This window comes from Carassius auratus, unplaced genomic scaffold (assembly GCF_003368295.1).
Source record: "Carassius auratus strain Wakin unplaced genomic scaffold, ASM336829v1 scaf_tig00012847, whole genome shotgun sequence".
In the NCBI taxonomy this organism is placed as follows: Eukaryota; Metazoa; Chordata; class Actinopteri; order Cypriniformes; family Cyprinidae; genus Carassius; species Carassius auratus.
The window spans coordinates 248,910-265,149 of NW_020524335.1; the positions used below are offsets into that span (position 1 = coordinate 248,910).

General features: G+C 36.2%; 1 protein-coding gene across 3 annotated transcripts; it reads right to left on the reverse strand.

Annotated features, from left to right (window-relative positions):
• Positions 1-822: 822 nt before the first annotated feature.
• LOC113073773 (E3 ubiquitin ligase RNF157-like) lies at positions 823-15,961 on the reverse strand. Of its 3 annotated transcripts, XM_026246531.1 has the most exons (20): positions 15,422-15,961; positions 14,023-14,141; positions 12,856-12,944; positions 11,806-11,952; positions 11,538-11,655; positions 11,336-11,402; positions 11,203-11,246; positions 10,284-10,331; positions 10,096-10,167; positions 9,769-9,928; positions 9,431-9,543; positions 8,231-8,466; positions 7,944-8,052; positions 7,160-7,268; positions 6,881-7,062; positions 5,999-6,064; positions 5,864-5,912; positions 5,087-5,206; positions 3,743-3,777; positions 3,185-3,267 (listed from the first exon to the last, which is right to left on the reverse strand). In XM_026246531.1, the coding sequence occupies exons 1-19, from the start codon at positions 15,507-15,509 to the stop codon at positions 3,743-3,745; spliced, it is 1,971 nt and encodes a 656-aa protein (XP_026102316.1). In that variant the 5' UTR covers positions 15,510-15,961; the 3' UTR covers positions 3,185-3,267. The 3 variants fall into 3 exon arrangements, 2 of the variants coding, with proteins under 2 accessions (XP_026102315.1, XP_026102316.1); XM_026246530.1 differs by lacking the exon at positions 3,743-3,777 and having other exon boundaries at positions 823-3,267; positions 15,422-15,960; XR_003280518.1 differs by lacking the exons at positions 3,185-3,267; positions 3,743-3,777 and having other exon boundaries at positions 5,186-5,206; positions 6,886-7,062; positions 15,422-15,960.
• Positions 15,962-16,240: the final 279 nt, after the last annotated feature.

Sequence of the window (16,240 nt, forward strand, 5' to 3'; positions counted from 1 at the left end):
TAGCTGAGTTTTCAAGAAAATTAATTAAACTGCTTCATAACTCTGGAGCAAGACAGGTATGTCCAAGAACTCCCATTCTCCTTCTGTTAATATGCTTTCTCAAGCTATCTGTGTTGCCATTGATGAATTGGAGTCAAGAACCAACTTTATTTCTGCACTCATTTAGTGTAGACACTAAATGAGTGCAGGGATTTTTGAATGCACTAAAACTGTAATCAAACAGATGGCCTTTGTTTAATGTTTAAGCAATTACTTAAAACCGTAAGAGGATGCAAAATTTGCTGGTACCGATTTCAGGCATTTTTTGATTATCTGGCAACATCAAAATAATTATCAGCTTGTCGTATTAGCCAGATTTTTAAGTTTGGGTATCAAAAGGAAATCGCTGTACATTCATTGTGCATATGCTGACTCACTAACTCACTGCCTGTGATTATGTAACATTATTATTATTGATTAAATTACAGTACATGTTCTTCACAGTGATCTGTCACATTTTCTTCATTGGAAAGCCCAGTTTTGACAGATTTTAGGTTATCATATACCTACCTGTAAAATTCATATATTCATCCAATACCACCTGCACAATTATGTTGGTTATGAATAAGTAACAAAGTTTAGTATTTTACTAAGTTAACTGGTGGATTATATAATTCAACGAAATATACAGACTCTAAGATGACATCTCATAATGTCTATCACAATATTTATTTACTGTAAATATCTGGCAACTACACTTGAACAGTACATTTAAAGGAAAAAGAGAGTAAAAATTGAGTTAAAAAGAGAGAGTAAAAAAAAAAATGTTTTACAATGCTCCAAACAGATCTTGTTTTTAAGAAAAAGTTTATTGTGTTTTTGACATTTTGTTATCTTCATTCTACAAAAGTGAATTGATGCAGCCCATTCCTCATGTAGGTTTAACTTTGAGTCACTCCTCCTGGTGCAGAAAGAGGACAGAACAAAAGCAATACAGATAACAAAGCTGGAGGAAACCCCTTGAATTTATCCATGCTCTATGCAGTTTTCTCTCTGCAGGTAAATGTGACATTCTGCTGTAAAACATTCAATGCATGGCTAAGTTTATCTGTACTGCCTGCAGACAACTACGTGCTATTATTCGGCTGTATTGCTTGTCTTGTGACACTCAGTACCTGTTGCTTACACAGTGTGCTCAGTGTGGAAGGGCTACGCATATAGTGCAAATGTAAAGTTGGAGTATGTCTATTTTCTGACTGCAACTACCATGCGCTTACCACATGCACCGCATATCTGCTCTCAAGGGAAAATCTACTAGTGCACATGTAATGTATACAATCCCATTTTGGAGAAATTTCACACCATTCATATACTACAGTAAACAACACATTGAACAGACTATTACAACAATAACCAGAGCTAAGCTAACATAAATAAAATAAAATAAACATTTTCCACACAAAGGAAAAGCTTTGTTGGTTCTCAAAGTACAATAGACATTTTAAGAGAGTTATAATCACTATTTGATTGTACTGTGAATCCTTTTTTTTTATTAAGATAGTCCAGACAAGTGCTAATGAATCAGAAAACTGGCTCAGATGAATGAATTGTAGAATTGATCATAAAGGGATAGCTCACCCCAAAATCTCCAATGATTTTCATTTACTCACCTTCATATCGTCGTTCCAAACCTGTATGACCTTTTTTCGTCTGTAGAACACCATGTAAGTCAATGGGGTCAAATGTAATTTTAGGAAAATTCTAAGTAATTTTTGAGTGAACTATCCCTTTTAGGGATTGAAAAGAGAACTCAGAGATCAGTAGAAGATTTTTGTAAAGTAAAATAGCCACTAACGTACCAGTGGTAAAAACAAAGTGCAAGTTTAAACACTATGAATTGGTTTGGCAGAACTGTGGAGAAACTGAAGAGTTGGTGATTGTTTTTCAAGTTAGTGGCACAATTTTTAAAGTCTTTCATTTTCAATGTATGATGACAACTGGTGCTAAGTAAACACTTTCGGTTAAGGATCCCTATAGGAAAGTGCAACACTTTTCAAAAGGAATACATAACAATAATTATTTTTTAAAAGAACTTGTATACTAAAATGCCTGGCATAGCGATCCATATCGGTCCAACAACACACTTCTGAAGAGCTACTTCAGCTTTGCTTCAAGTCTTGGGTACAAATCGACTAACTGTAACATATGCTAAATTGTACCTTAGACATGAAATAAATGAACACTTTTTTTTTAAACAACACACAAAAAGTAGCTTTCTGAAATGTAACACCATCAACAGTAGGAATCTGAGTTACGACCCACAGGTGGATGTCACAGGCAAGTTTTCCCAGACATTTCCATCTCCTATGAAAATGTTCGAAAATGCTTGGTAGTAAGCAGTTCAGTAGCATCTCCGTGGCCAGATGCGTAATGCAAGTTAGGCAGCTCAGTAGCTTTGTGTCTTTGTAGCATGCAAGGCTGTACGTAGAGCTCAAAGTGAGCTGCAGCAAACTGACAAGGGCAGAAACATGAGCAAATATGTGTTATTGCTCTAAAGTTAATATCGTGAAGGATTGATTGTTCTGATGTTAGTTCTGAAAATTCATCTCACTCTTTTCCATCGTATTTTTATATCTTTGTATCTTGAGTATTGTGGGCAGATTTCCAATAGTACATGTTGATCTGCTGATCTGATGTTGATTCAGATCAGCAGGATTTGATTATTAACTTTAAAAAACATAGTTGCACAGCCTTGACACGAAGTTTGACTGCTCTCTAAGAGATAAACACTGAAATGCTGCTTGGATTAGAGGTTTGAGTCTTCATCGTGGCCTTGTTTTCCAGCCTTTCAGCAGAAGAGCTTGCTTGAGTCATTCCTTCATTTGTACGCATGAGGGGGTGGAGCGTTGGTGTAAACGTGGTGCTTTACACAAGTGCCAACACCAAAAGAGCACTAAAAACATGACATCTATCACAATGGAGAAGAGAAACCACACAGTCAGTTCTCCCTGGTTTGCATTTCGGATTTGATCCATGAGTAATTGGTGTGGGCATAAGTTTGGGTGGAGGTGGCATGAAGAAAGAGGCAGATATTCCTCTCAGGATTGGAGTAGGTCTATGAATGGATGGACTGAGGATTTCATACAGCTAGGGGTCCACGATGACATTTGTTCTTGGGGTTTGCCGCGTCATTGGTGACCCCTTGTTCCTCAAGGTTGATGTTGCTGGCGGACGCATGGTGAGTCAAAGGATCCCGTCCATGACGACAGACGTCGAGGTATAACAGACCTAACAGAAAGGACGGATGAGTCCATGTGAGAAGGCATAGAATGTAAGAAGGTATGAAAGTAGGGAAAATAATGATGGGAATGTGGAAACGTGACTTAGAAAAAAATGAAATAATGAAGAAACCTCGCTGGACCTTTTCCCCCAAATTGGACCATCTCTTGGAGATCAATGTTAAAACAACTTTCTTCGGGAACAGAATGTTTCTGCTTCAAACTTTATGTTTGTAGGTTGGCCAAAATGTCCATCATGCAAACCGAGACACTTTTATCCATTGTTCTCCAAGATTTCTGTGAACTCAAATATCCCGCATTGAATATTCACCATGCATCAAGAGCAAATGATGAAAAGGCTCTTTTAACCCACAGAGGTCAAAAGGGAGATCCATAAAGAATCTCACTGATGATAACAGTGAATGGCAAAAGACTGAAACGCCTTTGTGAATCCATGACCTCTGTGCATTTAACTTGCTCCGTACCTATTCCTCAATGTGAACAGGACACGAGTCCTCATCTGTCCATTCCACAGACATCCAGGAAGATAGAGAGAAAGAGAGATGGGAAATGATGGAAGGAAAAACAGAGACAGAAAACAGAGAGAACACAGCACATTTACAGCACATCAAGAGAATCAACCAACCATCCACAGAAAATGAAAGTCGGATTGAAAGAGAGGAGAAGCTTGGTGCTCAGAGATAATGACAGAAGATGATAGGGGCCTTTTGAAGAAAAATACTGCACTTTCACTGGAAACTTTGATCTTTAATGATTGGAATGTTCAGTTTTAAAGTGTCAATTCAAATAGTTGATTTTCATTTCTACCCTAAAAGCAAGATTTGAATGTGATTTTACTTATAGTGACCACAAACAGTATATGGGGACTTAAGTAGCACTGCCATTTCATAAAATTTAAAACCACATGGCATACTTTTCAAGCACAACATATCACAAAAATCCAGGGTTTCTGAACTGACTTTCAAGGAATCCCCCCAAGGGTCCACAAACATTCAGTGAAAAATATAAGTAAATCTATATTATGCTATAGTATAAATAAGTTTAAATTTGAATTTGACCATTAATTTGCAAGACATGAGATCAATCACAATTATTTTATTCTATTGAAAATATTATTTACAATACAAACAGGTCCATATACACAACAATTTGTACATTTTATAAAGGGAGTCCCTTGAATGGGGATCATCATATCTAAGTCCTCTGATAGCAACATTTTGACACTTTTAAGTGTAGATTATGTGTCCAAATACTTTTTGGGGCCAATAGTATATTTTGGACTGTGTAGTAATCATGATGAATAGAAATATTATGATGATGATGATGATGATGAAGAATATTTTACTATCATGTGAAAAGCTTAATTCTTGTCCTTCCAGAGAGAATGCTTTCTCTGGATGACAGTAACCAAGAGTTGGGGATATGCAGAATATGCTGGCAAAAGAGAGAAGATAAGCTGAAAAATGAAGGGATGAATGTAGAAATGAAGGGAGATGCAAAGCTACTTTGAGCTGGCAGACACTGAACATGAACTTAGCTATTAGTAAGACCCAGAGAGATAGAAACAAGTCATACATGATATTAACTCACACATACACATGAACACACACAGAACAGTAGGGTTAAAGGGGCTAGCCACTGTACCAAATTAATGCTACACAATGTTACAGCAGGGTAAAAGGTTGTGCATGAGCAGTGAAAGCCAATAGTGTTTTAGAGCCAGTTGCTGTTTTAAATGGGACACCTTGAAACCACCTCACCCAATCCCTTACAATCAGAAAGTCCATGTTCGAGAGGTTGCCACTCACCAGCGAATCGGCCGTCAGGAGGCTGCTCATTGTCCAGGCCTGTCATACAGTGGCTGTCAGATTGCCCCTGATTGTTATTGTCAAACTCTGGACAAGGCACCTCGCTCCTCCTGCGCCCACCTGCAAGCGAGGTCAGAGGTCAAACAAGAGCAGCCGAGGCAGGGCAGAGCAGCCGAGTGGAGCACAGCAGTGAGGGATCAGAGCGATGGGGTGCAGGATGCTACTCGGCAGCCATTTAGTAATGACTGCGGTGGATGGATGCACACATACTCGGGTGAGAGCGAGCAGATGCAATCGCCATGTGCACGAAAATACAACTGACAAACACTTTGACATTCATTTCCTCACATTAGTAAGCATACAGTACATTAAATAAGAAATGGTCTATGCAAAATATCAATTAGTTACAACAAATAAAACTAAAGCAAAACTGGAATCCTTTATACAGCTTTTTCATCAAGCTATCTGTTTAATTAATAATTAGTTGCTCAAAAATAATAAAGCATTAGTGCACCCTTGTTATATAAAATAATAAGTGCACAGCCTAGACATGAAGATTAAAAATCAAACTACATTTGCCTCGAATGAGTCATGTGATATTTATATTTATAGTGAGAGACCTTTGGCTCACCTGCTGCAAACACAAGTTACATCAAGTAGTGTGTAGGCAGATTTAAAAGCTCTTATAGATGAAGTACCACCTACATTCGGTGTTTTCTCTTTAATCTAGTGTACAGTGTCGTGATAAGTACTGCTAATAGCTAAGGTTTCAATTACCATGTTCTTTGGTGGGAGATGCACAATCTTCCTCAGTCACATCATTTCCCTACGAAAGAAAACACAGAGATGGGCAAATAATGAATTAAAAATAAATAGCTGGGTTTAAGATGTTTGGCTGTTTGAATGTTTCACCTCTGAATCCTGTTCTTCAAGAATAGCAGCCACAAAGTTATGCCCTCTTGCCTCATTGGGGACTTCCTGTGGACACATGTTAATATGGTCTCTATAAATGTGTGTAAATATGGACACAATATATCATTTGCACGAACAGCTCTTGGCATAGATTTATAAATGTTTGTGCATAGGTGACAGTAGAAAGTTTTGGTTACAGTGTTCTGATAACTTTAGACCAATTATTGTTGACCAATCTGTTTTTCTTTTTTTAATTATCATTTATATTTTAAATACCATTTATATATATATATACCATTTAATAGAGATTGCATTTACAAAGAGCAATTTCTAGCCAATAAAATACAGGCAAGGCAAATATATTTATAAAGCAAGTAAATTTTGGTACAAAATGTTTTACATAAAGGGGATGAAAAAAAATCATAAAATAGGAATAAGAAATAGTTTGGAGTTCAGCATAACTATTATGTCTTAATTGTGGGGTTTTTTCTGATGTGACTTTTTTTATTTGCAACTATTTTCAAAATTGAAATACATGTTCTCAAATGTAGAGCTTTTCAGCTCTAGAAAAGACTGAAACATTCACTCAACAAACATAAACTGAACATCCTCTACAGTCGGTTGAGCAACTGCTTTTTCAATTTTGAAAATAGTTACAAAAATAAAAAATACAAATAGTCACAATCAGAAAAAAGTACACAATAAAGACAAAATAACAACTCTAGAAAAAGAATGCTCTAGAAAAAGACACTCACTCTACAAACATAAATACAATTTTATTTTTTCATTCCTGTTTTTAGGTGGTAAAAACTATAATATCAACATGAACTAAAGCATTACAAGCCAAATTAATGATGCTTCTAGGCCATCTAACTGCCTTACCTCACCCTCATGTTGGGAAGGCGCTCGACTCTCTGCTGGGGTCTCTGTGGCCTCCTCTCCCTCAGCACCAGCCATGTAGGATCCAGACATTGAAGAGAGTGTGTCAGTGCTGATCTGAGAGTGCTGACTATGAGAAGACGCCATTGACATCACAGACTGGGCCAGGCTGCTGCTTACTGGATCTAAACAGCACAGGAAGTGAACAGCAAGACAAACAAATGTAAATGAAAGAGCTCTAGTGTGTGTTTCAGTAAATTAGATTTAGCTGTCATGCTGTACCCTCTGGGGAGGTGATTGTCGAGGAGAGAGGGGTCCCGTTGCAAGAGGACTGGTCTATGGCCCCGGAGGATGATAGGGTGATGTTGTCACTTTCAGGAGTCACTCCAGACTGGACAGTGTATAATATATACACAAATGAAAATATTATTACAATTTTGTGCGTTCATAATAAGAAGAAACTTTCTTGAACAACAAATCAGCATATAAGATTGATTTGTGAAGGATTTGTGAACTTTGCCATCACAGGAATAAATGACATTTTAAAATTTATTAAAATAGAAAATGTTTATTTTAAATTACAGTATTAGCATTTTATTGTATTTATGGCTTTTAAAAACATTAAAAACCTCTTACCGTATTTTCCGGACTATAAGTCGCACTTTTTTTCATAGTTTGGCTGGTCCTGCGACTTATAGTCAGGTGCGACTTATTTATCAAAATGAATTTGACATGAACCAAGAGAAAACATTACCGTCTACAGCCGCGAGAGGGCGCTCTATGCTGCTCAGTTCTCCTGTAGTCTGAAGACATAGAGCGCCCTCTTGCGGTTGTAGACGGTAATGTTTTCTCTTGGTTCTAAATAAATGCAACTTATAGTCCAGTGCGACTTATATATGTTTTTTTTTCCTCATCGTGATGTATTTTTGGACTGATGCGACTTATACTCAGATGCAACTTATAATCTGAAAAATACAGTACTTACCTCTAAAATTTTGAAAGGACAAATGCACATACACTAAAAGTGTATATAATACTATTTATAAAAAATGTATAAATACTGTACCTCTTGCTGTTCTACATGCAGCTTTCTCCTGCACGTTTGCACTTCAGATTCGCTGCAGGACTTCTCATCCTCCTCCTCAGGCAGCACTGAAGAACTCTGGGAGAGGGATCTAGAGAGTTCCCAGGATACACGATTAGCAACGACTCATTTATCTGCCGGCTTCCTAAGCCCATAATTTAACCTTTAAAAAAGCTGTAAATTGACAGGAAAGTTTAATAACACCCAGCAAATGTTCTATAGACATTAAATGAGTGTTTTTTTCAATCCTTCAGTTAGGGTTCACTCACTTAGAGCCACTCTTCTTGTGTTTCACATTCTGACTGGAGTTGACAGAGTGTTCTAGCGGAGAGAGGGAGCGCGTGGGCGTGTGGTGGCTATCACTGCCATATGTGGGCACAGATCCAGAAACATGGCCCCTGGTGAGGCCCTGAAGTGGAGGAGCAGATGGCGACGGGTTCAGGGGCCCATTCAAAGCCTCCAACAGGGACACGGCTTCATAGCCTGGTGGGATGTGCTCTGATGCCTGTAGTAAACAAACATGTGGCTGTGAACGACAGTACAGTTTAGAAGCATAACAACATTTTCACTTTAAGTATGAATAGACGGTGAGTACAGATCATTTTTATGTTTTTGCATTAAATTGTGCACCTAACTTAACTTAGTGTCCGAATACTTAAACCATTAACCCTAATGTATCATGTTTAATATGCAAAGTCCATCTAAATTATCAACATGTCCAAAGCTTTGCTGAAACAAATGTCGTGTAACTGTGTTATCAAAGCAACTTAAGTTTATCATTGAAACTGAATCATGTTGGTTGAATATCAAACGTGATACATCAGGCTTTTGAGGGACGTTTATTTGTATATTTCTCAATCATCTAGTGTCATCTCAATTGTATTTTTTTTCACCCACAATAAAACTATAGAGCTTTGATCATAATAATTACAATTTTAAATATCACCTTACTAAGACATATTATTGAGAGATATAGAGGGACAACTGATATGTATTTGCATTTTATGTAACTAGTCTTCTGTTATAAAGAAGTCACTGATTTACATTACAGTCGTTACTTTCATCAAATTGCATATTTCTGCTTAGTGTGCGCCTCTTAATACGTGTTTTTTCTCTCTCATCAAGTATAACTTTTTTTTAAATTTTGACTTAAGGTTCAACAAAACGGTTTCATTTTTTTTTGAAAATCTGATTTTCTGACTATTATTTCATATGTCAGGCTTTACAGGGTTAAAGTTGATGCTCCTAACCAAGTTGTATGTACTCATCACAGCCAACCGTACACACATTTGAACATCTAGGAAAGTATTTATATTGGACCCCTGATGAGCTATTTTCATTTTTTAACATTGACATTTGGGTCTCAGAAAAGCTTCTTTAAAATGTACGAATACATTTTATTTAGCTTTAAATAGATTCATTCTGAATAAAGCTCTGTATGGCCATTTGGAAACAAGCATGTGTGTTACCGAGTGCTCCTCTGAATCTGACGTCTGTGAGGTGATGACGGGGTTGAATCCGGTAGGTGTGTGTGGGCTCAGTTTTTTCCTCATCGCTCGAATTTGAAGGAGGGCACGAAATGCTATAGGAATTAATTAAAGGATCAATTTTAAATAAGTCAAATATTTTATCTGAAACGAATCAAAAAACAGCATCAACTACTGTCGGTATGTCCTATGTTTGATTTATATATGAAATACCCATTACAACATTCATGTATGATACACTATAAACACAAATATAGTCTAGGCTAGTCTTTATAAATCTAGTCTTGTTGAATGCGTTCAGCACAGGTGTTGGTCCTTACGAAGTCGACAGATGGGGCAACAGTTGGCCTGGTAACGCAGTGTGTCTGCGCAGGCGTTGCACAGGCACAGGTGTCTGCACGGCAGGATAAGTGTGTCCCGCACGTCCGATAAACACACCACACATTCAGCACTGTTGTCACTAATCTCATCTTCAGCCACCTGTAAATGTGAGCATGTTTTATATTTTTATTCTATGAATGAAAGCTTAAAAGATGTTTCCCTTCTAAATTGATATGGAGAGAGTAGTAACAACTATATCACAGGGAGGAATAAAGTTGATCTATCCTTGAATCTGATTCTTTTTGTGAATGTGGATGATGATTTACCTTTGATTCTTGACTGTTGTATTTGTTCTCTATACCGTAGATCTCCTGCAGGAGGTAACTGACACCATCCACCTAAGATAAAATCAAGCTATGCTTAAAATGTTTATTTTTTTATATTACAGAAGCCATTTAATATGAGTTGTCTTTCTAGCTATGAGTTTTTTCTTAAATAATAAGAGGGCCCTTACCACTTGTTTCTGTTTCAGAGGTTTTACACAGTAACTTCCATCCATATGCTAGGAGAAAAACATAGCAACATAATATAATCATAATTGTCACAAGTAAACGTATTTTTGTTAGTGTTAGTGTTAGGGCAATAATGTGATTTAATATGACTGAATCAATCTGATTACATTAGCTTACAAAAACAAAGATCATTTTAGTGTTAGATTAGGTAGAAATCGTACTACCTTGCTTTTTTTTCTCATTTAGTCTAGACCTTATTTGTATACTTATTTGGAACATTGTGTGAATGGAAACATTTGCAAAGCCTTTATTTTATAAATATGCAATTCTGTTTAAAAGTTTGGGGTCAGTATTATTCAAATATATGTATTTGTAATACTTTTATTCGGCAAGGACACATAAAATTAATAAAAAATTACAGTTAATACTTTCACATTGTTATAGAAAAAATCTTTCAAATAAATGTTGTTATTCATCAAAAAGTGTGTCATGGTTTCCATGAAAATATTAAGCACTTTTAAAACTTTTTAAAAATTTAAACTTTTATTAAAACTGATTCCGACATTAATAATAAGAATAAATTCTTGAAAGTTTCTTGGGCATCAAATCAGCATATTAGAATGATTTGTGAGGGATCATGTGACGCTGAAGATTTATGAGTAATTTAATTAAGAGTAATGGCTGCTGAAAAAACGCTTTGGCATCACAGGAATAAACTTATAATTTAAAAGATATTAAAACAGAAAACATATAAATTATAAATTACAAATAAAATATAAAGTTATAAATTAAAATTATAAATTATAAAAATATCATTTTACAATATTGCTTTCCAAAAAAAACTTTTTAAAAATCTTACCAACCCCAAACTTTTGAACGTTAAAATACAAAACATAAATTTTTTTAGACAAAAAAGCATACCTTCTCAAAAGTTGCAAGTAGAACATGGGAGTGTCCCAAGTGTTCTGCACAACAACAAAAACACGGACGAATATATTTATATATTTTTTGTTTTTCATATATATTATAATATATCCTATTACATTAAACTCACCATCTCCCTCATCCACTACTGCTTGTACAACCATGGGGTAGATGTCTTTATCCATGTCAAACAAAAGCTGTGTAGCAATAAACCACATTAGTAGGTTAAACCAAAGTGCTCTAAGGACATGCATTCACTCTGACCTATTTTAACCTGCATAACCTGAAAAAAACACATAGATACAAAAGGTCACAGCTAGCAGATGTGTTACCTCCTCATCTGCCCACTCTGATAAGTTGACGTAATGAGAGGGCAGACAAAACTGTTGGCAGACGCCGCGCTTGAAATGCACCGTCTCTGACTGCAGAGAGCTGTCCTGGGGCAAGTATCTAACAACAACACACAGAGCAGAGCAATGTAACCCAAACTTTGATGTTATTTCCTAATTCGCTGCTCTTTGGTCAATCGGTTGATTCGGTTTTATTAATAAATGATCACAAAAAGAATACTCAAAGTGTGTGTTTAAGTGCTTTACTTACATTGGCACACCATTGTGAAACTCTTCAATGGCTTGGTAGTATATAGTGATGGCAACTTGTGTGTCAGCATCAAAGGTAAACTCAATATTATAGCAGCTGTGGCTTTTCCCAACATCCTGTCCAGGCAGCTTCATGTCTTCACTGCATCTGCAGTCAAAATTAAACCATATTTAAATATTTTTAACAAATGTATCATCCGTTTTGTTCACAAGTGACTATAAAAAAGTGTTCCTGTAGCTCAATTGGTTGAGCACTGCGCTAACAAGCGCAAGGTTGGGGGTTCGATTCCCTGGGGAACACATGATTTGTAAAAATTGATAGCCTGAATGCACTGTAAGTCGCTTCGGATAAAAGCATCTGCTAAATACATACATTTAATTTAATTTAATTTAAAAAGAGTATAAATACAAAACTGAATATTTTTTAAAAAATATATATTTTTGTGGTATTTGGCCCATGTCTTTTCATCTCAATACTACTGCACACCTAAAACTTTTTTTTCTCGTCTGTAAAAAAAATGATGGCTCCCCTATTAAAAAAACTGTATTTGCTGGTTAGATATGTTTTGAAGCATGGCAGCTGGCTTAAGATAGTTTACGCTGATCCTTAGTTTGTCATGAGATGGTTTTAAGCTGGTTATGAGCTGGTCCTGAGCAGGAGCTAGTTGTTTAGGACCATCTTAAACCAGCGCATAACCAGCTTAAAACCAGCTCAAACCAGCTGCCATGCTTCAAAAAAACACCTAACCAGCATATGCTGTTATTTTCTTCAACAGGGTCATCCCACACTACACAGATTTTCATCTAATCAGATGCTCTATAAAATTATATACAAAATACAAGAAGCAACCAACAAGCAAGTTAAAATTTGTGGTTCATGGCTGTAAAAGTAACTAATGTCTGCTAGCTATTTAAAAAAGGAAGAATTTCTTCATCATGTTCAACCCAAATGTGCTGTTTTAACAAGTACATGTACAAATACAGGAACTCATATGATTTCTTTTAGAGATCTGTCATGGTGCAATAAAGATATTTCTGAGGAAAATCTCACCTGACAAGTCGCAGAGTGTCTTTACGGATGTTGATGAGACTGCGGAGGGTCTTGACTGGCTCATTAGGAGGGGGAGCATTGTACGGGAACTACAAATCACAAGGGTCAGGATTCAGAATAAAGTTATCGATTAGCACTTTGTCCTGTTTTATCAGCTCACATATCTAATCACATATGATCTCTTAAAAACCTGAAAAATTATCTGGAAACAAAGCCACGTTACAATGAAGGTGATGCACATTGATCTCTGGACAAGCTGTTGTGCTCATTCATGCATGTGTGTGTGTTTGCCCTGGAAAAGTGCAATGCACAGGCATGCCCACGTGCCAGAGAGGAATCAAGAGTGTGTTCGCTTGTGGGTCAACACTGGGTGAGTAAATCACCACCCATCCCCCTCCCTGGAGTTCAGACTGACATCTCTGTTTTACTTGCGGTAAGCCATCGCTTAAACCCACAGCATCACTAGCCTGTCTGCTGAGAGACAGATAGCAGCCAATGCATACAGTGTAATTAAAAGACTCACCACATACAGAAATACATGTATGATTTCATAAAAGCACACAAACACCGCACACATACAAAGCACAGCTATAAGAACAGCTATACAGTTACATGTGACATTTGGTCATGTATAATCCAAATGTGAATTATGAAAGCTTCCACAGTAATTCACATTAAACTAACCTAAATAATATCCAGCTAAAGTAACAGTTCTACGCAGACCTCATCATGGACTCAAAATTATGAGTAAAATATATATTTCAAAGACTTTTAAAAAACATTCAACAATCACCTTTAAATATAAATATTTATATGTATATTGAAAAGTTATGACTTGTGACTATGATATGAAGGCTTATTATTTAACATGAAGCTATGTATAAATAAATATTTTAACAAATGCCTTTAAAGATGTTAATAATGTAAAATACAAATGATATATAATAATATACAAATATTTTTTAAATAACTATTATTTTAATATCTGTGATTTAAATGTAAGGAAATAAAATGAGGCATATTGTTGTGGATAATTTCTGGAAATGAGATCACACAAGGTAAAGTCAATGAACAGATCAAAATCAGTGGATTCATGAACTCCTATTAAAAATCAGTTAAAATGGCTGCGTCTAATCTATAGTATAAGGAAATAGAAAGAAATCTTACCACTACTGGTCTGTTGCCTAGGAAGTTGAGGTCAGTATTTTCACCAAAGAGGTAGCCTTCAGGATGACTTGAATCAAACTTCTCTCCTCCCATTATAAAATGGCTAGCAAAATAACTCCCTGCATGACAACGAACAAAACAATTGTTACAGATATTGTACAATCCTAAATGTATTTGTCACACACACCTATAAATGCACATCTAGTCACATGAAGAGTGTTCCACAGACATGATTTTAATTTTGCACATCAGCTTGATTGTAAATGTGCTGAACCCAAAAAAGATTTTATTCAAAATATGCTTTATGCTTACATTATGTGGTAAAAACAACTGAACGAGTTTTAATTTCACTATTTCAATTTTAATGTCAGATCAAGTAGAAATAGCACACATTTAAAATGTTAGTGATAAACATACTACTAAATTGTGTAGGAAAAAAAAAATATAGATGTAATAACATCCATTCCTCTAAAGTGATGTCTGGACGCAAGATAAATAAAAAGGTTTTGAAATAAAAATGAAGACAGATCTAGCAGACTGGAGAACCAATAGATTAAATAAAGACAAGCTCAAGGGCAGACAGAGGATAGCAAGCGCCATGGGAAGACAAGGGTAGATAGATGAACAAGCTTGAAACTGGAGCAGGAGGTAGCAAGAATCAGGCACAAGTCCCAAGCTGCACATATCTGGTTACTTGTGGTTAACACACTGACATTCATCTTCTCATCTACATGTCTTCTCAAATTTCTAAAGATTTGTAAAACAATCATTATAAAACTAACACGATTGTGTGCTGCATTTTCTAAAAATACAGGAAAATACTCTATCTAAATTAGCAGAATCCATGTAAACCACATGGTCACGATAAATTCCTATTACATACAGTGGACACTCTTATTTTAGGTCAGTTTAATGCTGAGTACATAATCATCCGAGACATTTATTCTAATTAAAGTGTATTTCGTTAGACAGTAGACACTGCACCACTGGAATAATGGGCCCCATATCAATATCAAGACAGCATATATGGGCCTACTGTGCCTCTCAGAGACAGACTTGCTGATCAACAAGCCATGGGTGGTGGCTCAGGCCCTCTGGAGTTCAAATATACAGAAGGACCTTCTCAATTTCAATTATAAGAAGGGGCAAGAAAAATACTTAACTAAATTGTGCAAGACAATTTTATTGTACACATTTTTTCTGATAATTATAAAATACATTACAATGCAGTACACATTCAGAACATACAAATATCTTGGATTTGTCTATTATTTCTTTGAATAGATTTTTGTTAATATAATATAAAAGGAACAAGAACATAATTTTTATAATATAATATAATATAATATAATATAATATAATATAATATAATATAATATAATATAATATAATGTTTTACCGGATTTGGGTGGGTATCTGTAAACAGAACTGGATGGTATATCGACCTCCTCCACTCCTGCATTCTGACGGCTTGTCAAAGCTCCCATTTCCAATAGCTAAAATAAAATAAAATAACACTGAATGATTGCAATCCTACTGCTGCTGCTGCTGCGTCTTCTTTACTCCGAACATCTCATTCTTCACGCAAAAGTCCTTTTTTTGCTCTGCGCTTTTATATTTTTGGCCATGAACAGGATTAGTCGATGCTCTTAATGCCCGGTAAGCTCCACACAGAGTCCCTCGATGTTTTGTCTGCAGACACAAGCTGCTTTTTGCGTCCTGCAGACTGTAGCCCTATTATAAGACAGTCTCTGCCTCAGTGGTCGGCATCCTTGGATAAGGTGCAAGGCGGAGTGAGGTGCTCTCTATATGACACAGTTTCTCGGTATGTTTATCATCATCATCCCTGTACCCTCTGTTCTCCGAGCGCTTGGGCGATGGGATGCAGATGCGTCTCAGTAGTGATGTAGAAATAGAATAAGAGGATAGAACTGCAGTGGGTCTACGAATGGGCGGGGCTTAGGGGCCTGGATGTTGCGTCTAATTAATATATAATAGAGAAATGGTCTTTCACTGTATATAATGAACCACATTTTACTAAATATAATTTAGTGAACATTCCTGTTAATATTAATCATTTATCATTACATCACATCCACCCACTTTCTTTCAGAAATTTTCTGTCAGCTGTTAACAGTGTTATTATGGTAAAGCAGGCCATTGCGGTGACAATTGCACATGTTACGTGTTACTTTTCTTTGCGCTGATGAGGATAAGC